At 36.3% G+C, this 23428-nt stretch overlaps 1 protein-coding gene across 3 annotated transcripts in view; it reads right to left on the bottom strand.

Moving 5' to 3' along the window:
• The window catches only part of SLC12A7 (solute carrier family 12 (potassium/chloride transporter), member 7), a 105237-nt gene that overhangs the window by 27087 nt on the left and 54722 nt on the right, over positions 1–23428 (bottom strand). For 2 of the 3 annotated variants that reach the window (XM_010576805.1, XM_010576824.1), the window contains exons 3-12: positions 22494–22616; positions 19831–19977; positions 19049–19103; positions 16856–16986; positions 13069–13310; positions 9846–10057; positions 6216–6383; positions 4993–5091; positions 4237–4294; positions 1521–1695 (exon numbers count right to left, since the gene is read on the bottom strand). In XM_010576805.1, coding sequence (XP_010575107.1) covers positions 1521–1695; positions 4237–4294; positions 4993–5091; positions 6216–6383; positions 9846–10057; positions 13069–13310; positions 16856–16986; positions 19049–19103; positions 19831–19977; positions 22494–22616 — 1410 coding nt within the window. Of the gene's footprint in view, positions 1–1520; positions 1696–4236; positions 4295–4992; positions 5092–6215; positions 6384–9845; positions 10058–13068; positions 13311–16855; positions 16987–19048; positions 19104–19830; positions 19978–20595; positions 20703–22493; positions 22617–23428 lie in introns of those variants that run through there. The other variant, XM_010576815.1, reaches the window with a different exon arrangement.

Genomic DNA, 23428 nt, shown 5'->3' with positions numbered 1-23428 from the left:
ATTTCAACCACCTCCTCTAACCCATTCCCTGTGCACTCCTTCCCCCTCTTCACACAAGTCCTTTCCTCTCATTTTCCCATTCCCACATATTCTGCACATCTCCCTCCTCCTCAGATGTTCCCCCCTCCAACCCCACACAAATTCTCCAGCTAACCCATCATTCATAATAGTCCTAGGCACAGCCTAGCTCAGGAATTTTCTCAAGTCACATATCAATGTGTTGACTCATTGTAGGCTTCCCTCAAACTCAGGCACCAAACCAAGCTGCTGCTATCCTATACCTAGCACTCACTGAAGATATAGATATCTCAGAATAGACTCTTAAGTTATTCACCAAGAGTAATAGCCCATTTTTAACATAACGTACTACACCAACCTCAGATGCGAGACAGTGACCTGGAGCACACATCTGATCGAGACTCCAGAGATAAGTGTGGGTACAGTAAGGAAGACTCAAACATAAGTTTGGTTATATAACTTGGGTATCAAAATAATTACATAAGCCTCTCAAAGAGATATATAAACACAAACAAGTGCTCCAAATCACCCTCAGGACTCTCTCCATACAGAACAGCCTAGTCTCCTAAACTCAGCCCTAGCTACCTTCAGTGTCAGAGCTATCTGCAGTTTCTTTCTGTGTGCTAAATTTGACGACTGTGCCATAACTCTGTTCCCAAAATATTCATAGTTACTCAGACATAATCCTGGTTTTTATACTTGAACCTGTTCTTGGTAGGTTAGCCAACAGTTGCACAGCACAATGTTATTCTTGGCAATTGGAGGTAGGCCTTCAAACTCCAAACTTTACCACAGAAATCACAGCTTTGCTCTCTAGACTTTATCCTCTTTTTGAATTTTATTTATTTATTTTTAACTCAAGTCTAGTTGTCTAGTTTTTGCAGATACAGCCCATTAATTATATTAAAGATCTTCCAGCAACAGCTCTCTCTTCTTCTGTTTGCCAGCTTACTCACTTCCTTTGAGAAAAATCTGATTGATTTATTTTTAAAAACATGCACAGGGATGTCAGAACAATCTTAATGTTCCAAGTCATGGGATATAATTCTATTGTTACATCTCTGTTGACTTCATTTAGCTTACAAAAATGAATAAAAATTAGAATTGTATCTCTATGATACAAGAAGTATCATGCAGTTCCATATTGAGATTAAATCAACTCTGTTCACAAATACAGGTTGTAAGCACAGCCTGGAATCAAGAAGTTCAGTTGTTAGTTGCTTCTTAGTTCATTTATTTCCACTTATAGAAGACTTATATTCTCAGTTTTGAACCACTAACTTTTATGTGTAAGAACAAAAATAATTAAATTGTATTGCACAGAAGTATCCACATTCAAACTTTGTCCTACAGCAGCTTGATCTGTTATTGTGCACAATTACAACTGAGCCCCAAATCTGTTCCTCACAGTTCTACAGGAATAGCAGAATTAATGCCTGATTTTTTTGTCAAAATATAAGCCATATTTGAAGTACTGTAAAGAAAAAAAAAAAAAATCTCACTTGAAGAAATGGTACAATGCCATCTCTTGCAATGGCCTGCAACAGACGGGGTGCACCAGTGAGACTCTGAAGACCAGCACCGCACGTTGAAAAGAATGAACCGATTACAATAACCCACGGAGAAGGCCAGGCCAGTGTACCAACCACTAGATTTCCATCAACTGCTTCTCCAAACCTTAGGGAATGGCCCGGGGCGGGGGGGGGGGGGAAAAAAAAATAATCAGTAAGCATTAAAGTAACTTTTACTATAGCTTCAATACCCACATTTCAATCTTTTTGGACAACAGCACTTTTCAACAACAAACACCATGTCACAGTATGCACTATAGGATTTCCCAACCAACCAATTTCTTTTTATTCTGCTGTTTTAAAGAAAACATATTATAGTTGATTCATTGTAAGTGCTGCCTCTAATCAGACATGCAGCAATTACCAGGTATCTTGGCAAACTTTACAGAATTAATAGCAATAGGAAAAGTATTTACATATGCATCCTTTAGATCCTTGTGACTGTTAGGAACTAGGTTACAGAAGTCTGTTCTACAAGTAATACAGGTATACGCTGGGGCATACGCAGGAGATTCGCAAACCAAAGTATTAGCCTTTCCTTTTAATAGTGTGACACTGACAGGGGCATAAGCAGGAGATTTGCAAAACAAAGTATTAGGCTTTCCTTTTGGTAGTGTGACACTGACATAGACAAGTAACTAGAGAAACTACTAGACACAATCATCTCAAGTTATCCACATGCCTTCTGCTATCATGCCGCCTGATGCATTTTTTTAAGTGACTAGGCAAACAAGCAGGTAGAAGTCAGGAAGAGGTGCTTTCATTACAGTCTCAAGTGTCCTATCCAATGCCACTTTTTTCTTTTTTTAAAGATAATTAACTTTATGTTCATTTATGGACATCTTGGGTAAACTACAAAAAGGTTATTTCTGCCCCATCCCCACCCTCAACCTGATGTTTTTGTTTTAAAAACAAGTAAACTTCTTGTAGTTCATCTTAGTTTTGTTAGTAAGCAGCCAAAATCAACTTTAAGGCTATCTACAATGTGATAGCGTAATTTCTTCTTTTCCCCCCAATGTTTTCAGGTTTTTCAAAATAAACACCAGAAAAAAGAAAAGGCTACAGACTAAGACAAATTAAATGCTTTATCTTTTTTCAGGCCTGGTCTTAAACAGGGCCAAAAACCGTAGTAATCAGGTTAATGTAATCAGACAATGTTCAAACTCTTGCATTATGCCCAAGCTTGGATGCATGGCTACACACTATTTTTGGCAGATGGAAAAAGGGGAAAACACACCCTTTAAAAATATAGGAGGAAAAAAACCATATTATCTTTCTATGATGACATTTATACAGCTGCACATTCATTCTCAATTCAAATTCTAATGCCTGTGTTTTAAACACAGGGTAGGAACAACTTGAAAAGATGAAAGACTAACACTGAAAGATGTACAACCTACTTTTTCCTCATGGCAGATATGACAATCCATAATGGAAAAAAACCCACAAACCCAAAACAGTCTTTAAACCAGACCAAAATCCATATGTTTTACTGTTATGCTGGCAGCATTGTAAATGAAAGAACATGGATTCAATGCTCTTGCTACAATGCATCCTACTCTAGTGACAGATCACCTGCACTCACAGCTTGCAAAATTCTACCACCCTGCCCCAGTAAATTTCAAATATGTTACTTTCAAAAATGTGAGTTTATAGATATTGGCTCTGCATTAATTTATAATTCAAAATTCATTTACTGTTTCTTACATGTCTGCTTGATTCAGTATGTATATTTACTTTGAAGAAAAAGAAAATTGAGAATTTCACTGATGTGGCAATACCATTTTAAAGTAAAAATGATGCCCTGTTGCTTCTTGTATTAGCTTTGATTAGAATCTATCTTTTAACTTATGGTTTTCCTTCGAAACTAAAAGCCTGTGTTTTGAAATAAGTTGTCTCGGCACCATCTCCATCCCCTTCCAAACAATATCCTAATACTACCGCTTCATCACCGAAAGCAAACTTGGACCTTAGTAGAAAAGAAAACCAGACACCAGCAAGGAAACAAATGTGAAACCTGCCAACAGATTCATCTTAGTCAACTTCTCCTAAGGGAGAAATTTATCAAAACCTGGAGATTCCATTCATGCTTATCTCCATTACGTTTATTCCCTTCTTGCTTCATAATGTGCTTCAAATACCCTCAGGTAATAACATGGGTGAAAACTGACACGAGTCCTGATCTACAACTGATCTCTTAAATCAAAAAATAAGTCATACATCCAGTGGAAATTATAGGCCTGATTGTGCATTGCAGTCTCTCTCATGAACTCTCCTTGTCATGTAACTGTCAAAAAATCTTTTTCTGTCTTTGTTCCTCAGGAGCATATTACTTCTCCCAAAGTAATACCATTCCTCTTACCCCCACAAACACTACCTATAATTTTCTTTCTCAGGAACATCTTACTAGGGACAGTTCTACTTCAAACATTAATTTTAGATTCTGCTTCTTGAAGGGATACAGCCGATAGCTGCAAAAACTGGTCAGGTTATCTCAGGTTAGCAGATAGACTTTCCCTCCAGTTTTAAACTAGGCAAAAGAAAAAAATATGACAGATATTTCCCAAAAGAGCCATTAATAAGTCCTACTAACATAACCCATGAACATACATACTTCCTGTAAAATTAGAAGTTGAATACCACTTACTTATCTCTTAATATCACACCTTCTATACAGGCACCGAACAACACTATACAGGAGAGATCTATTACTAAGACTGAAGGAAGATTACACTATAAATAATCATATACATAGAAAGAGAAAACACACCATTTTTCACCCAGGTATGAGATCAAAGTGTCCATGATAACAAAAAGTGTGTGTGTGTGTGGGGGGGTGCGTTTTGTTTGTTCTGGTTGTTTTGTAGTTGTTTATTTTTAATTCTTCCCTGCTACAACTTTTTAGTTTATGGTCTCTACAACTGCTTTTGATGCATAGCTGATTTGTGAAGTCTTGGAAGTAGCCAGGTCATACATCATGCAACAGAACAGATATTTTCTCATACAAATAAGCATCTGTGTCTTCTAGGTATTGAAGGACTAACAATTTTTATTACTCGTAGTTTGCTTTAAAATTTTCACTGGTTATACTGAATATAACAACAAAGCAATCTGCCAGATGAAGCATGATGCTAAACCCCTCTACATCACTTAACTAAAAACATCAATTAGATTTTGGAATTTGAAGCACTAGTAGAATATGGAATATATATATAAATATTTACATATACAAATAAAGTTTGAGGTATTTTAATAATAGTTATAAATTATATTGTAGACAATTATATTTTCAGTTTAGATTTCGTTCATTTTATACTCAAGTAACTTTTCAATGAAAAAACTATACTGTTATACCTACAGAACTCACACTAGGAAAAAAAAAAAGTTACAGCATAAAGGATACAAATAAAAGACGTGGTTGAAATAGCCAAAATTGTTCCAGTAGGAATAGATTTCTGAGCATCCTTAAGATCTCCAGATCTGTTTGAACCTGCCATAATACCTTAAAGAGAGACCAAATTTATATGTCAAAAACAATTAATACTAATTCCATGTAAATAACTAATAGAATAGGAACATTTAGCTTTAAGCCTGATTTAACACATCATTACCAATGGAGCAGGCTACAGAAATGTATTATAATACTGCACAAATCCTCAATTTATACCATCATTTTATTCAGAAATTTGTGTTACCACGCATTGTTGGCTGAACAAATTTCAGAAAGCTCAAGAGACAGATATAAAAATGAAAAAATTATTTTTCAAATATAACTTCAGAATAATTTTTTAAATGGGGAAATATAAGGAGCAGCAAAATGTTGGGATGGATGTTATAAACTAATGAGATTTGGCAATTTTAGCCAGTGTGACCAAATGCACTAACTTTCTACTAAACAGACCATACATACTAAGATATGTAAGCAAATCAATAAACTAAATAAAAATATAGAAACAAAAAAGAAAGGAGTGGGTAGGAAGTACAAGAAGAATGGCTAGGAAACCACATGTACACATCCTTGTTTGAATCTAACAAGAGAACAAAAATATTTTTCTGGCACATGCTGTGACAGGAGGGAAAAATTACTTCATATTACAATTGCTTGAGCTGTGACTTTTCTTCTAAAGTATCTTTGGTTATTTCAGTCAAATGTGACCTGACGGAAATTATATACAACTAATCTACCTTTAAGCTTGACAAAAAAAAGCCTCTACTAGTTACAGTTGCAAAAAAATATTGGCTATATAAACAAATCACAGGCAGCTCATGGCTTGAATACTTGAAACAATAATTTTAATACTTAACTGTTCTCTCATGCATTTGAAGATTATAATATTATAAATGTATGCATCTTATTTGAATAAGCATTTAGTGACACACGGAACTTTTGTTTTCTTTCCAGACACAGAAAATACCACTTAAACTGATTCCTTGTTTAAGTCCTATAACCCCCTAAAATAACCAGCCACCAGCTATGTCTCTCTAGTACCAGAAAGTTTTAGGTACACAAAACTCGGACACACAGACTAGCAATCTCACGTGTCATCAATAAACATTCACACACAAAATAATCTTTTTTTCAGCTGTAAGCACACATCCTCACTCAAGAAAAATAGCTGTGCCTACCTGTCACAGATGGGAAATAAATCCCTACAAGCATTGTGAAGTAGGTCATGATATCTGTAAAAACATAAGGGAGTCCACCCATTTTTGTGTCTTCTGATCCAGCAACTGATGGCTGATCTTTTTTCTCAACTATTGATCCTTTTTCTGAATAGGCACTCCACAAATTATCTACAAGGCAGGGGGGAGGAAACAAGAGCCAGAGTCATTTCTCTGTTTCAGGATATCAAGTAGTGAGAATACAATAGTTTTATGAATCAGGTGGCTTTTCTTACAAAAAAATCATGACATTTCCCAACGTTTCCTTATAAAGCCATGAATGCAGCATCATACGATCAATACCAATTGTAACTTGTGGACATTCCCACTGTATGCCAGTGGAAATGCAGTAGTGTATAGGATGTGTCATACAAGATTTTCTTTTCCATTAAAGAAAGATTTAGTTAAAGAATTAAATTCTAATGTATTTCTAGAACATCCACTTACATCCATATGTCTGTGCAATGTATTATCAGGATGTATTGTGAAAAAAAATAAGGAAACTATTATCTCCAGGTTCAAGCAATCTTAGCATATATTCATATTTCTTGTTCTTATATTTTGAGGAGCAGGTCAAAAAAGAAATGCTACTTAGCAGTAACTTGAGTTCTTTGAGACCTGGTGTACAGGATAACCCTGGACAACAGTTCAGGACTCAGCCTTTCATGGCGAAGGTATTCCACATGGTGACAAAAGCAGAGTAACCAGACTCCAGAAGAGAACTGATAAGCAAAAAAACCCAAAGCAAGCAAAAACCAGCAGAATGTGGCTCAAATTCCCCCCAACAGTAAGAATGCTTGTTTGATGAAGATTGGTCAAAGAACCAGTAGCTTTTGAGAGCTTACATTTGTGGAAACACTGTTGTGCCCCTTGACAAGATGGTGAGAACATCCAACACTGATTCTTATTTTAAAATGAGAAAAGTTGTCTTATCTTGTATGAGGAAACAAAGTAGATACTCTCCCTCTCTGTCAAAGAGCCAAAGGATTTTACACCACAGAAATAAACAATTCCCATGGACCACCACGATGATGGATCTGATAGCCAATTTTCAGCCATCCAGTACAATTCAGTGAATTAGGTACAGTATTCTAATCCTTCACAATAGCAAAAGGTTACCTTGAGCACAACAGGAGATTGACTCTGAATCTCCATAAGTGGCCAAAGATAGGGTACTCCTACCCAAATTTGTAACAGAAATCTTACAATTGGTAAGCATGTATGGAAGCATGCATGAGAAACATAAGAGACAGAAGAACAAAGATTAAAAAGAAAGTATTAATTGCTACAGAGTGCTATGTGTCTTAGTTCATTCAAATGAAGAGGAATAACAAACTGATCCAGAGATAAGACTGAAGCCATAAAAAAGACGACTTAAAGAACCACGAGAATTTTAAGTTTCAGGAATTTTAACAAAGATTTGATAAGTGACATATAGACAAGATGTCCAAATTAGCATCCACTCCTTACGGAGCATAAAAAGAAAGTCCAAAAATCAGTTTGTCACTGCCAATCAAAAGCACTAAATACTGAATGAGGACTCAACAGCCTATGTCCTTTATTCAGTATGACACAGAAGTGACAATGGCCCAAGCGCTCCAATGCATACAACTCTTATTGTGGAAGTGTTTATGCCAGCATGAGCGGGTAAAATCAGCTTAGAGATTTTGTAAAACAGAACTCACTTTCTCCTTTCATAAGATGTCACACAGAGCTTTGTTATGCTAATTCCCTGTGCTCATTTTTCCCAAAAGTAAGAATCCAAGTGGACTTGAAAGTTAGAGTGAGGAAAGAGAGTCACTTTTCAGAAGCATCCGGACATTTGTGGGGAGGTAGGTTTCCTTTCTAGGACCATTCATGGGCTGCAGAGGCTCCTCTAGGAACATTTGGGGACACATAAACAAGGTGTGGTACAGCGTATCTAACCCAACAACATGCTACCATGAAGCAGAACAATGTTGATTAAAGCTATTTCCAGAATTATTTTGCTATTGTGAGGTCCACATTCATGGGTGTGTTCAGTTAGCTATTTGTAGAATGATTTATTATTGTTGTTAGGACAGCATTCATGGAAGGTGTGTAAGAAATGCATACATACTGTATGCAAGAGCCCAGTAAATGGTGTGAGGACTTAGCACACGTTTCCTGAAACACCAAGGAGTGATAACTGAGCATTCCCAGCCACAGCTCAAGAGACTTAAATGGGCAAAGTCTGCAGCTGCAAAGTCTTCACACAAAGCAGAACTTATGCCACCAGCAGAAGAAAATCCTCCTTGAGAAATCTTTGCCAGTCAAGTTCAAGTTTACATCAGGTATCAGAATGTGAGCTCACACTCAGCAAGCAGGACAGGCAATCCACTTAATTTGGTCTTAGTATTACATGACACTAGGATAGTGAAAAGCACCTCTATATAGTAGTGCTACTTCAAAGAAATGTTAATCGGTGAACACAACCAAAGCACGTTTTTCCAAAAGAAGAAAAATTGGTACTCAGCCTGAAACCTCCAAAAGCAAACCAGCAGTTTAAAGCTTACTCTGTAGCGAAAAAATGAGAACACAGTTGTCTTCTGAGCTGGGGCAGGAAATGTAAAAATATTCAGGAAAAGTTGTAGATATGCATGTGGTAAATTATAAAATGCGTTGTACAAACCCTAGGTCTCATTTCTTGTAGCAAACATTTCAATCGAAAAGAATTTCATTTTTCATTGAGGAAATTGAGTGATTTTTTTTTTTTAAAGATACAAATTTAGATTCAGAAAAGCTTATGCTTCATTTAATATCTTTTTATGTATTTGTACACTTTATATTTGATAATTTAAACTAAATTACTATAGCAGTAGTGATTGCCTAGTGTCCCTATGTAGAGATGCATATTTATATAAATCAAACCTTATTTTAAGGGGAAGCAGGGGAGAGGTATCAGAACATGCATTTCATCCCTGGAAACATTCTTTGCTTGTATACAATACAATCCATTACATATCCAAAATTAATCTTATGAGCCAGTGCAATTGGAATCCCAAGCTGCCATAACCATACAGGAATGTAAACAGAAGAAAATCTATACACTTCGTAGAACATCTCCTGTCCAAATACTAGACTGAGAGCTAGGAAGACTGCTTCTCTCCAAACCCATCACTAACTTGATGTATTGCACTGGACGAGCTACAGAACTTCATTCCTCAGTGTACCACCTGTAAATTGGAAACAAGGTTTCCCTCAGGAGAACTTGAGAATGTATTCACGAACAGCTTACCGAAATAAGTGGATTTAACATACAAAAGAGCTAAACCCTTTAAAAAAGAAAAGTGAGCTGTGATAAACACTTTCCTACTTTTTTTTTTTGATAGAACAATGGCTTTTGAAAGAGTGCCTATAAAACTCCAATAACCCCCAAAGTAAAGCATTTGATACTAAGCTTCTAAAACCAGATGGAAACTTTATAGGAGGAAGCATGCTCCAGGTAGCAATCTTTCACACAAACAGACTAAAGCTACAGAAGTAGTGACAGGCTAGACCACTACATTACTGAACAGCTACAGGTCAAATTAATAATGTCCAAAAATTTTTAAATCACTGCGCTTTCCAACTTACCAGCTAGAACTCCACTCATTATTCCTGGAATCCCTTGAATTTCTGTTACGTTATTGAGACTAAAGTAGTCATCACATGTAGCATTAAGCAAAGAACTATCACAGAAGAGGCGCCACAAAGTTGTAGTCTTTGTTTCATTATTGCTTTCAGTAAATTTGGCACAGACATCAAAGCTGCGTTTTGACAATGTACGGTTTCCAAGGAGACAGATACTATAAACAAAAAAATAAAAACAGTGATCCTTCAATATAGTGTTGTGCATTAAACCATTTTTTGTCCATTAGACTTCTTCAGAAACTTGTTATTTATAGTACCTATCTTATAGCCTGTACTACATCTACTAAAACAGTACATAGTCTCTGCATATAAAACTATAATCAGTAATCTTTAAACCACTGTTCAAACATTTCTACTTTAAGGTATTAATAGCTATTTTGCCTTGTGATTTATTCTTTGGAAAATACAATCAACTCAAGCAACTTGGCCACTAAATAACAGAAATTGTGACTCATTCAGTCCTACAAGAAAGAAGTGAAATTAAGTAATACTTAATGTAATGATGAGCCTGACCAAGAAAATACAGAAGTAAGACTAAGCAAGTATGTCATGCCCTTTTCTAGCAAATAAATATTGTAGATGGCCCTCAAAAATATTAAAATCTAAAATGTAGGTAATAAGCCAGGAGGGTTAAACAGCAAAATTTAAAACATTGATGGGAGTACAAATTAAAGAATCACATAGCAGGAAGCAATTAAAACACTCAGAAATGAAAGAAAATTAGAAAACTCAGAACAGTTTGCAAAAAGCAAACTCCTAACAGCAAAGAATATTAAGGGTCTAGGAACATTTCTTTGCTAAGCTACACAAAATATGTTTAGGAGATATCTATTCCAGGCTTGATTAATAATGAAATTATGTATAGTATCTATGAAGACAAAGGAAGGAACATCAAATAAAACATTCACGTTAAGCAGATATGTCAAAGAACACATAGTACACATCTAATACTTCCAAAGGAGCTCAGTTAAGCAGCTGATAACAAAACAGTAAAAACATATCACTCAGCATTAGAACAAGTATACTAAGCCAAGCAAAATATTGACCTAGTACAATGTCCTGTTTCTGACAGCAGTTAAGAGTAGATGCCTCGAGAAGAGTACAGGACACCAGTACAGCTTCAGGGTATGGCATCACATGGAAATTGAGCAGATTTAACAGAAAGCTGCTGCTAATAAGATCTTCTTGCCACTTGCCTTGCTCATTTTTCTTTTTAATTGCTATTGATTTGGTGACCCTATAGCAGCAGGGTGAGTTGATTCAACCCATGGAAACTTATTCCAGTTTGATTCAACTGGGAGATCAGGAGGTAAACTATTTTACCATCTATACAATGGCCAAACCTAATGGAGGTTAGTGATGCCAACCTAACTAACCAGTTGAGTGGAAGTTGGTCTTTTTGGTGACCAGCTCACCACCAGATCAGCTTTACTGTAATATAAAACCACACTTGAGTTTCTCATTTTGAGGCAGACTGGCCAAAATGTGAACAATTATATTTATTGGAAGATAACCTTTCTTTATTATCTTTTTTTTCCAAAACAATAATACATCACAGTAGCAGCCATAGATAAGGTTTCCAGGAACTTGGTAATAAGACTTACCTAAGTTACATATTCAGATAAACCCTCTTTTACCTTGTCATGGTTTCAGCTGGGATGTAGTTAACTGTCTTCCCAGTAGCTGATACAGTGCTATGTTTTGAGTTCAGTATGTGAAGAATGTTGATAACACTGATGGTTTCAGTTGTTGCTCAGTAGTGTTTAGACTATAGTCAAGGATTTTTCAGCTTCTCATGCCCAGCCAGGGCACCTGACCCAAACTGGCCAACAGTGTATTCCATACCATGGGACGTCCCATCTAGTTTAGGAACTGGGAAGTGGGGGGGGGCAGGGATTCGCCGCTCGGGGACTGGCTGGGTGTTGGTCGGCGGGTGGTGAGCAATTGCCCTGCACATTGTTTGTACATTTCAATCCTTTTATTACTACTGTTGTCATTTTATTAGTGTTATCATTATCATTATTAGTTTCTTCTTTTCTGTTCTATTAAACCGTTCTTATCTCAACCCACAAGTTTTACTTCTTTTCCCGATTTTCTCCCCCATCCCACTGGATGGGGGGGGAGTGAGTGAGTGGCTGCGTGGTGCTTAGTTGCTGGCTGGGGTTAAACCATGACATACCTATTATAGGTGACTAAAACAGTTAAGTACTTCCCTACTAGAAGCTACAGTTTCTTAGAAATTCAAGTTTTCATCAGAAAAATGTCAGTTTTGAACACTTATTTTTCTAATAGAAGACTTGGTATCATTTTACAGTACAGTCCACAAACACTGCTTTAATGCTTAGTTCGTAACGCAACCATCAACATTTCAAAGTACTATGGAATCTGTAACGATCATACAGCAAAGGATAACTTCAGTCCTGCATAAGATGGCACTTCATAATAAAAGTTACCAGGCTATTCTGCTAATGTGTTGAGCAGTATCATTTTGTTTTCTCTCCAAACAAAAAAAGATGCACAAAAATGCATCTAGTAACTGGACGGAAGTAATTCTTAGTGAGCTAAGAGAGGTACAAGCTAATGGTGTTGAGAAGAAATATGCCATGTCTGACAACAATAAGATTTTATTTTATTAACAAGAAGGTAGAAAGCCTTCACAAACATAAATGAATTTAACTTTGCAATGTCTCCCTTTTAAGTAGGGAGAAATGGAAGTTTCAAAAGTTTCCTCATGACAAAGAAAGTTTGAAAGTATGTTTCTTTCATAACTATCGTTCATAGCTACAACATTTTCTTGAAGTTTTTACTCTATTCTATAGGTTTTTAGTTTAATTCTTCAGCTAAAGCAGCTATATTTACTGTCAGTAAAAACCACCTTCCTGTTCTTTAGGTGTGGATAAAATAATGGTCAGTAACTTTAAGCACGAAAGAACATTTTTCCAGAGTATCATGTCTTACAAACAATGAGAGAAAGATTCAGATAGGTAACTCAGAATAACAAATGAGCACATAGTTGCCTAAAACACATAAAACCTACCACTGAAGCCAATGTGCTTGTATTTTGAAGTTTAGCTTAAAAAGTGAAATAGTTACAGTAGGTATTCCTTCCCCCCACTTTTTTTTTTTTTTTTAAATGTCCCACACTACTTAAAGATATTGTACTTACGGAAAGTCAGGTGGGTCAAAAGCAGTCTTAATAACTCCAGCATATATGGCAATAATGGAGAGAATCACACAGGCAAGGAAGACTAGTGCAAGCTTGTTGACATACTTTACTCCCACAAACACTACTATGGCCATCAGAATGATGATACATGTTCCATAAACTCTCATGTTGTTCAGCATAGCCTCTGTTTCTTCACCAACCTCTTCTGCTTTAAATATAGCAGCGCTTGGAGAAATGTAGGTCTGCAAGAGATATGGCAAACTATCATTCATGTAATAACAAACATTTTATTAATAAATCATTTACTTCAAAATCTAAACTTATATTACAGTATCGGTTTTATTCTTTCACAAACCAGTTCAACCAGATGACATGGGCATTAGAAAGTGTAGAGGTAAAAGGAAGAGGGAAGGTGGGGATGAAGAAAAACAAGTTTTGAGAATGAGTTACTGGTTTTGATTCAGCTTCTTCTCTCCCCTTCAAGAGTTTCCACTCCTCAAATTCACATCTCTGCCAGACATGAAAAACTACTAAGGACCCAGGGTGGCAGGGGCAAGGTTACTGACAAAAATTAAAAGGAAAAAACCCAACCCCCGAAACTAGCTCAAACCAGATATATCTGAAGCATTTGCTGATTAATAATTCCACTGTTTGAAACAAAATATGAAGAGTCAAACAAAACCATAATAAAAAACTAAAAGTGTTTTCAGTACTGTAGTCCCTGCACTATATTTCATAAAATTCAGAGATACCTTAAGCATTGTACCTTGAACATTTTTTATGGTGAGTTTACCTGAATTTTTAATCTGAACTTGCAATAGCACAATTTAAAATTAGTGTCACAAAGTTTAGTCCTGTGCTAAAACAGACAAGTTAAACTACTGTAATTTCAAACAGGATTCTCTTACAGATATCAGTTTCATGTATTTTTGTTCTGGGTTCTACCTGAAAAGAAGTTGGAAACACAGCTTATAGGACTTATACTGATAAATGCAAATGAAAAGACAAACTCTGACCTATAGTTCTGAGACATTTGTGTACTACACGATAAAGATATCTTCTTCTAACACCTTTACAAAAAAAAAAATCTCTGCTCAGCTATTAGGGAAGTATTGGGGCTTGAGGCACCTCCACTCCTTTAGAACAACTGCTAAACTGACTATACTTAAATAATCTAACTTCTAAAGGCAGCCTCCTGCTCAAAGTTTCTTCCTATCTTGATATGTTCTGAACCAGAATCCCAAAACAGACATAGGCAATTCTTTACTAGATTTTTTTTTTAAATGTAATTTAAATTAATTAATTTTAAAATAAATTTTAATCTAGTAAATTAATATATACTAGAATGCTAGAAGAGATAAAAATTGTCACATCACCATGGAAGAAAACAAAAAAAGTAAAAAGAAAAACTGATTACAGATAAAGTATTTACATATTGTTAGTAAATCCTACATTGTGATGTCACAGAAATATCAAGCTCTGTATGGAGGTACTCCAGGAGGTTTTTTTGTGCACTTTGTTGCCCTGCTGTTCACCGCCTTTGCTGGGGAAAGCCAAAGGCAGATGTCTGATTTCTGCCCCTCCAAATAATCCATGTCCCAGTGGAGGAAAAAAAAAATATCAATACTTGTGCCTTGTGGCTATGACAGGGGTCTGTTCTGACGTCTTCTGCCAGATATGACATCCTTGGAGTTTTTTAACTTTGAATTCCATAGCTGAACCCCATACATGTTTACTAGCAATACATAAAACCAGTATGACTCTTAAGTAGGCAGAACAGTGTACCAAATCCAATCCACAACGTGACATGTGCTAGTGTTGTTAATGTAGATCAGATCTCACAAGCTAGCACTAGTGAGTGAGGACTACCTCCAATTTCAAATCCAGGCTTTTTTGAATTTATGACATGGGTCATAGTAAGTAACAAGGAGGAATTCTGAAGTACCTTCTGTGCATATCTGCACAGTCCCCCATATGATGACCAGTAAGTGTCTGGTCCCTCTGGGATGAGGCCAAGCCACAGTAGCTGGGCCATTGCCATACAGGCAGTCTTCCACAGCATCTGTACAGGAATATGACATTTCAAAGCCAGTAGGCTGAAAAGGAGGAAGCGGGATAGATTCTCAAGTCCTGCCTCATAGGAGATAGGCCCTTCACGTTCTCCATAACCTTTCATTGGGCAGCAGCTTCCCCCAGTGCACATGGCAGTACCAAGCATTGTAGAAGCTGAAAAGTTTCTGTGAGTTATCCTGGGAATGCTTGTCTGACACCAAGCCCACAGACTTTCATTTGGAAGAAGGAGAGGAGTCCTCCTAGACCTTAAGAAAACATGGCTTAAAAGGACTTATGCCATACTTACCTAGAGTAAGCAGCTCTTCCTACAGAAATGTAGAGCCACCTAGTTGTGTTGATTGCTTACTATAAAGTAGTTGCCAGATTTAAAAATCTAGAGTCATGATCTCAAAACTAGAACAGTAAAATGGAAAATTAATTCTGGTAGATACAGAGTAAGTGGAAGCTCCCCTGAAGAGCTCACTAAAGGATTCAGGGTTCAAAGGCATACAGCCTGGAAAAAATGAAAGAAGATCTATATTGAGAAGTTACAGCAAGATGACCAAAAAAAAAAGTTGAAAAGACAAAGGATGGGTAATACCATGAAATCCACATCCTTGTTAAAACTTGTCAAAGTTACAAGGAAAGGAACCAACTTCTTCTTGTGTTAGATGAAAGAAAAAAAATGAGTAAGACTTCCGTCAGAGTTGAAGAAAAGGGAGACTCCAAAGCAAAAAAAAAGATAAACTGACTCTCAAGATGGAATCTTTAGTTTTTCAATTCCTAGTCTAAGGTGAGCTAAAGAAAGTGCTACATGCATCTGCGCATTTTTGTTTGGAAAGAGAGGAGGACATACAACACAAAAGCAGCATAATATAGGGATCAAACCTTTTTGTAAGTTTGCTGTGGTGCACCATGAACATACGCAGACTAACATTTAAAGAAGAAATCAATTCCTTCATATTTGTAAATAAACTATTTTTTTAAACTAAAGTAACTGACTTAGCATCGCTAAATCCCAATGACATTTCAGAAGCCCTGAAAATAGGCATTGTCAACTATGATTTAATCTGCAATCTGATGTGACATTTCACTAAGGACTGCACTATTTCTTGTGGCATTTTTTTGTCATTTTTGATACAAAAGTTGCAGTTTTAAGCTGGTACAAAAATCACTGAATTAAATCTTAACACGTCTCCAAAGTCTACCTGTTGATCTGATGTTCTTTTCTGCAAGATCTACTGAAATATTTCCTATTTATTTTTAATATCCAGTATATATATCTCCGGTTTGGTCCTATACCTTTAGTTTTGGAGTTTTAGGTATGTCTTACTAAAATTAATATAGTTTTCCTTGCAACTCTGTAGGTGTACAGTAGCACAGGCATAATTTATGGGACATTTGGTATTCAGAACATGTTATAAAAAGGTGACAACAGATATATTGTATCTGGTACAAATTAGTAAATGTCAGTTACCAAATTCTGTTTGGTTCCTACTTTAAGTACAACAAACTTACATCAAACAGCCTTAAATTTATTTTTACATTGATGATCAGGATTTTTTTAACTTTTTCAAATAGTCGTAAGTAGAATAAGAGTAAATATTGATACACTGGAAATATAGTATCAAAACATTAAAAATCAAACTAGAATGCATTTTAGGCCAAGTGCCTTCCTCAGCAATTTCCCAAAACAACCCAAGTACATTTAATCTTAAGAGAAACTAGTACTTACCAATAAAATTTCAATGGTACCAAGAATGTACATTGCTCCTGCAAAGGTTGTACCCAAGTAGAAACAAAGTCCCACTGCTCCACCAAACTCTGGCCCTAAAGATCTTGAAATCATGTAGTAAGAGCCTCCAGCTGTGAATTTAACCAAAAAAAAGACTCCAGCCCTTCAGATTAAGGACAGCAGTAGAGAACAAAAATCTGAATCATGCAAACAACATAATCATGCATCTCCATTGAAATGTTCATACCAAAACTGTATTCAATGTCTATACCAACGAGGCAGTTAGAAAGTACGTTTCAAAGTGAATATCCCCATGTGCATTTTCTGGGGAACAGAGAGTAAACACAAAGGAAAAAGAGGGAAAAAATCCAGAAGCTAAACAATCTAAAATTAAGAAAAGGGTATAGAGGTATAAAAAGATGTGAATCAACCTTTAGTTTCTAACCTCAAGCTGTTTACAATCAAACAATAAACTTCCAGAATAATTTCTTTATGAGATAGGGACAAAGTAGAATTTGTCTCACTAATATGCATTGTTTTTCTTTGCTGTATGTGAAACCATTACCACTTCCACTACAGGCATTTTTTTCAGTACCACTTAAAAGGTAGGGATTGCTTTTTCTTGTCTACTCACTTGTACTATTCACTTTGCCCCTGAATTTTTCAATTCTTCTCACTCATGTTTCCCATATACATGCATCATCTTTCTTTAAGTCATAAGCTACCCCCTCTCCCCCATTTCCACCATACAGTTTCCCTTTCAGTAAGCCTCTAAGTTTCAGGCTCTTTATCTCTTTATCTAGACTTCCCCCCAACCCCCTCAAGGCATGCTCCTCCCTGGTTCCCTCTCCCATCTTCTCTTAAATTCATGTTTGTCCCACTCATGACAACTGAGGAAGAAAGAAGAGACAGAGAAAGGAAGCACTTTATTTAAAATAAATATACACCAGCCTTGTATAAAATTAGTCTGCATACAAGTCTGAAACTGCTTTTCAATATGAACAAATGAGAAACTAACAAAATTTATGATGCATCACCAATCCTTTTACTAAATATAATGCTGTTGCATGTAATGGCAAGAGACAAGATCCTGCTGCTCAGAAGGTCTCTTTCAATCCTAGGTTCCTATCTGTGCTTTCTGCCTCCTCCATATATTCCAGCAGAAGAAGCATTTCTCTAAGAAACTGACACGAACACACACACAAAAAAAAAGTGAAAATGAAGACCTGTCTAGTGTAAGAACTGCCACCTTTAAAGATTTCTGTGACACTCAGATGTTAAGTAAATCCTTTACAATGAACTTTAAAAATATGAGAAGGAAAAGAGCAGAACATTTTAGTTATCTGGACACAGATTAGAATAACTACATTCCATTATAAAATATAAGTATTCGAAACAAAATTTTCTATTGTATTTCATACATGATACTGTATCCATGAAATGAGATTATTCTATACCCTGCAGAAGCTGTAGCATTTACTTTTGCCCAACAACTTATGCATCAGTTCTGGAACCCAGTACTAAGCTGGAGAAGCTCTACAAGTGAGGAATTTTTCTAGCTTCATTAGGTAAACTGTTCAGAGTTCATAGCAATGTCTGAACACCAGTATTATCAATTAATTAGTTGAGAAACTGAAAAGGATAAGAGCTTCAAAGACTAACTGATTTTGCATCTAAAAAAACTGGCTTCATAATTGAAGAGGAACAAGTTCATCTATTTATCCTGAAATTTTAAGGAGATGAGCATAACCTAGAGCGCTTGTACAGAAAAAGATTTCTGCCAGCAGACTGGCTGTTATTCTTGCAGAAAACAACATAGCTAGCTCCAGTGTTTAGAAATGGAGTCTAGGCAAATTCAGGAAAAAAAAAAAGCAGCCTTATTTTTAAGTTTGTAAAGAAACCTGCTTTGCATGAAGAGAAGTCTACATTAGTTCAAATTATAACATCTTATCTTTCATTCAGAGAGAATCAAATGATTGATGACAAAAATGTGCTACAGTTTGTAACTCCCAGAAGGTCCAGTTAAAAGATTGCATCTCACCTTAAAAAGTCATTTATAAATCAGTTAAAAGGAAATATGCACTTGACACAAAAGAGTTACTTCTGATATCTCAGACCACAGTTAATTTCTTATCCCAGCTTTAAACTTCTATCATTTGACCATTCATGGTTTAAGATAAAATTCTTCATTACCTGGAACTACACCATTTGTTGCTATTGCACTCATTGAAATTGCAGTTAGCATAGTCTGTGGAAAGATGAAATAGAGGAAGTTTAAAATATTGAAAGTGTCTTGCCCCATCTTTCAAAAAAAAGGTTATCAAATAAATAAATAAATAATTCTTTAGTTTCATTTTTTTAATAAACATGTTACAGCAACCAAAAATGATTCCTTGGTCAGGGATATCAATGTAAATTAAGTACTAAATTTTTCAATAGAAGATTCAGTTAATTTAGATGTTTGAAACAGTCTTTAAAAAGAACTGGAAGAACACAGACCACTGAATATACTTAAAAGGAGATGTTCATTATTCCAATTAAATAGTGACAAACTGATCAAGTGTCACTGTTATAACAATATCATCTACTAGTGGTCTCACATTCCAAAATATTAATTTATGGACCTAATGCTGTGGATTGATTTGTAGTTCATATTTCAGTTTGTTCTGAAGTTGTGAAAAGCAGAACAGTTCAGATGTCAATGTAAACCATGAAGTATTTGCTAAAAGTTTATTTAATAAAATCCGTATAATACTTCAAACAAAAGCTTACTGTGATCAACTCAAGAGAAGCTCCATACAGGCTAGAATGACACGTGACACTCAGTGCATATATACATATACACACCATGTTTCTCAATTGCACTGATATTTAATCCCTCTGGAGAAATCTTTCTCTACTACTTGTATATTAGAAGGCAGCAGTACTCTTGTAACAGAAGATTTGGCCAAAAGTAAAGAAAAGGGTTAACTTACACAAGCACAACACATGAACACAATGATGAAAGACTCAAGAACTCCAGCTGTTCCCACAATCCATGTTAAACGTAGGAAAAGGATGACTCCCAAGATGTTTTGCAAGCAGGGCAGGTACACACCAATAAAAGTGCCCATACGTGGAACCTGGAAATGAAGTCAGAACACTAATTCCTTTGCACTAAACAATTTAATTCCATAAGCATTGTCTTCCACAAAGACTCATCACAAATGCTCCATGAACAAATGCTGAGTGAAACTGAATGATAGCTTCAGAACGTCCAGCTTTGCAAATATTCATAGGCTATTTATACAGAAAGATTCCTGAAAAGACAGAAAACTATGTGATAGCAAAACCTCTTGTTCCATAGGAATTAGGAAGAAACCTTGATAGGGGTAGGATGCCCCTTCATCCGTTTATTACAAAGCTTTACAAACTTTTTTCTGAAATACCAGTGAATACACTACCGTTGAAGAGAAGTTACTGCCATAATCAAAATACCAAATATATTCTGAAAAAAGTTGATCACCAATTGCCCTGCAGCCGGTCCACAAAATGATATTCAACAATAAGTGTTTTCAATTTTTAAAAAAAGACAGACAAGGTATTATGACAAGGCCAGAAAAAATGCAGAGCTCACTACAATTTGTTTTTGCAAAAGTTGTAAAACCTGCCACAACGTAGTATATTTCTTTGTACTTTTTATTTTCTGGTGATCATCATGGGTCAAAAAAGCATTCAGGCTTCATCATTAAAGTTCCAACCTTATACACTTATGAAGAAATCAGGCCTTGAAGTACTCAAATTAGAAGCAATAGTTCTACACAGTAGGTTTCCAGATACAGAAGCTCTTCTTAAATCACAACTCAGGCTGTGAAAAAAGGCAATCAATTTAAATAAATAAGCAAGTATTGGTGCTTTGTAAGTTAACGAAGTTATTAAGAAAACACTAGAGTTTCCAAGTACTTACAAAGAACCATGCAATGCCATTTAGACTACAACCTTTATTCTTAGCATCTTGGGCGATACCCACATGCAACATCAATGCTACTGTCTCAGTTATGTCATTAAAAATGCCACCCTGCCAGGCTATTACTTAACCATCACTTAATTTCAGACATGGAACTGATGACAGACACATGCACAGAAATCATGTTTCCAGGCCACCAGATGGTGCTCACATGAGATGAAGTGCAAGCGAGGACACGGTGTTCATTTGGCTAGGCAGTTCCAGAGGGACTAACGCTGTGCTGTGTTAACAAAAACCTCTGCACAGCAGCTGGATAGAGGACAGGGATCACACTAAGGCAAGTGTGAGTCACTCAGTGTTGGTTCTCTCATATCTCAAGCTGCATCTTCACATGAGTAGAAACAAATACAGAACAATCACAATGAGACAAAAAGAAACCCCACACACAAACAAATACAGGATAAGGAAAAAGCTAGAACAGCTGGACTTCATTCCTCGCCCTTGGCGATCATCCTGGTACCAACCTCCTATAGTAGCCAAGTCCTAATGCAAACATCTACTGCAAATATTTAGGTACCGTACCATAAGTCTCTCTTCCAGTCAAATGAGCACCAGTTCTAACCTTACTTTCAAGCACCTTTTCCTATCTGTCTCTTCTGCTATGTGCTTATTTCCTTTTATTCATTCTCATGTGCTTCTCCTCCTTCCTCCATAGCTCAGCATACAAACTCAGTAGCAGCACCCCTTCTCCTACACAAGGACAAGTGACTCCCAATACTCTCCTTTTCTCAGTATCTTCCTTAAATTTCTTAAGTTTCAGTCACCATGCTCAACCAGTTCCAGCTCATCAGCCATCCGTGCCTGAGATTTTTTGTACTCTGTCAGGTCACATGTTTTTGATCCACACTTTCTTCCTCTGAAGCAGCTCCCTGCTCACAGAAGGATCAATCCAACCTCTCACTGCAGACTCTGACTGTTCCATATGTTCCATTTCTACAGAGGCCTAGATAGGCACTTTGGGTATCCAGTAGACAGCCCTCGAAGAATTCAGTTGCTGTCTTCTAGCAAGTGTGTTCAGTGATGTGCCACACAGAGCCTTTGCCTTTCCTTCCCACCTCCCCCTGATAAATACTGTATTTTTGAGGCATGCAACAAAATGTTTTCTTGGAATGTGCCCACTGAGTTTTAAAAATACTTACTCTGACACAGAGAAACAAGAGAGCTACTCACTACTACCATGTTAACAGGAGCAAATATGTTTATGGATTTAAAAGAGTGACCTTTTTCATCTCAATTTTGCCTCAAATTTTACCTTTAGGTAAAACCCCAGTCAATTAAAATGTATTAATAAACCAGCCATACTGTAATCGCACTAGGGGTAGACAAAAGATATTGATGCTCATACAAGGGCAGAAGGAAGAAAAAAAGAAAGGAAGAGGAAACTGGGTGCGTTGCATGTTTCAGGTCCCAGCTTTGCACATTTTATCTAGGGCTTTTACAGCAAGGTCTTGCTAAAACATGCTAACAAGAACACTGAATTAACACAAATCCTACTGCAAACACTTCAGTTTTAAATACAGTATTACAAATCTCACTCCTGTTTTTAGGCATCCACATATTTTCTTTTTAGGCTGAAAAACGCTCCTCTTTGTGGCTAGCGTTGTCTCAATAACTCATTAGAAGTTTAAATACCTTGACCTCCTTTCGCTTGCTGTCTTCATCTGCTTCATGTTCCACCACACCTTGAGTTAAGTTAGTGTAGTTTGCTAGTTTATTAAGAAGAGATGACACCATGGGATTACTATCCATTTCTTCCTGTTGGGATTTTAAGAATAATGCATTTATTAAATAGGTTTTTTTTAAAAGTCATGATTTTATGATACTACATCAAACACACTCTCAACAGGTCAGCCCTTATTCACTCAAATCCAAAAATTAGTGTGACAAAATACCAGTCAGCTTTCAACCAACAAGAGGTCTAAATCTTTCTGGAAGTTTAACACTACATGGCTACCTTGCAGTATTTCTTTCACTTTTTTACACTATCTTACAATACACAGCTTCTATAGCTGGAACATAAGGGAAATCTAGAGAAGGGCCATTGTTAATTATAAAAATCTATTCCTACCACAATACAGCTTTTAGGGGACTGTACTGGCAGGGTCGAGCCATTAGGCTGTTTTTCCAGCATCTTGCTTGTGTCTAGAGAGCGGCCTTAAAGGATTCCCTCAAGCACCAAGATACTTAAGGATCACTCTCAAGCCTACTGTTGCAGGCTTACATATTTTATCTCAAACCACACATGCTACTTCCAAAGTATTCATTTGTTGAAAATATAGATACATATGCATATCACATGTAATTGCACATGTCTAATATTACTTGACACAGAAGTCAACCCATCTTTCTTTAGCCAAATATCTGCTACAAAACAAAAACATGCTAAAACAAATAATAAAACCCAGGAGAAGCATATACAATAAAAGGATTCCAGGAGAAGCAGAACCAGAGAAATCAATCAAGTACGTAAACTCAAATATTGGACGGAAGACAAGAGATCAGGATTGCACATAAAGACAAGAACTAAGGCATCAGGTCATGCTAATCAAGGCTATAATAGCCTTCTT

This window comes from Haliaeetus leucocephalus, unplaced genomic scaffold (genome assembly GCF_000737465.1).
Source record: "Haliaeetus leucocephalus isolate CR32 unplaced genomic scaffold, Haliaeetus_leucocephalus-4.0 Scaffold41, whole genome shotgun sequence".
Lineage (NCBI taxonomy): Eukaryota > Metazoa > Chordata > Aves > Accipitriformes > Accipitridae > Haliaeetus > Haliaeetus leucocephalus.
The sequence above is the reverse complement of the archived record's forward strand: the minus strand, read 5'-3'. Positions and strand labels throughout refer to the sequence as shown.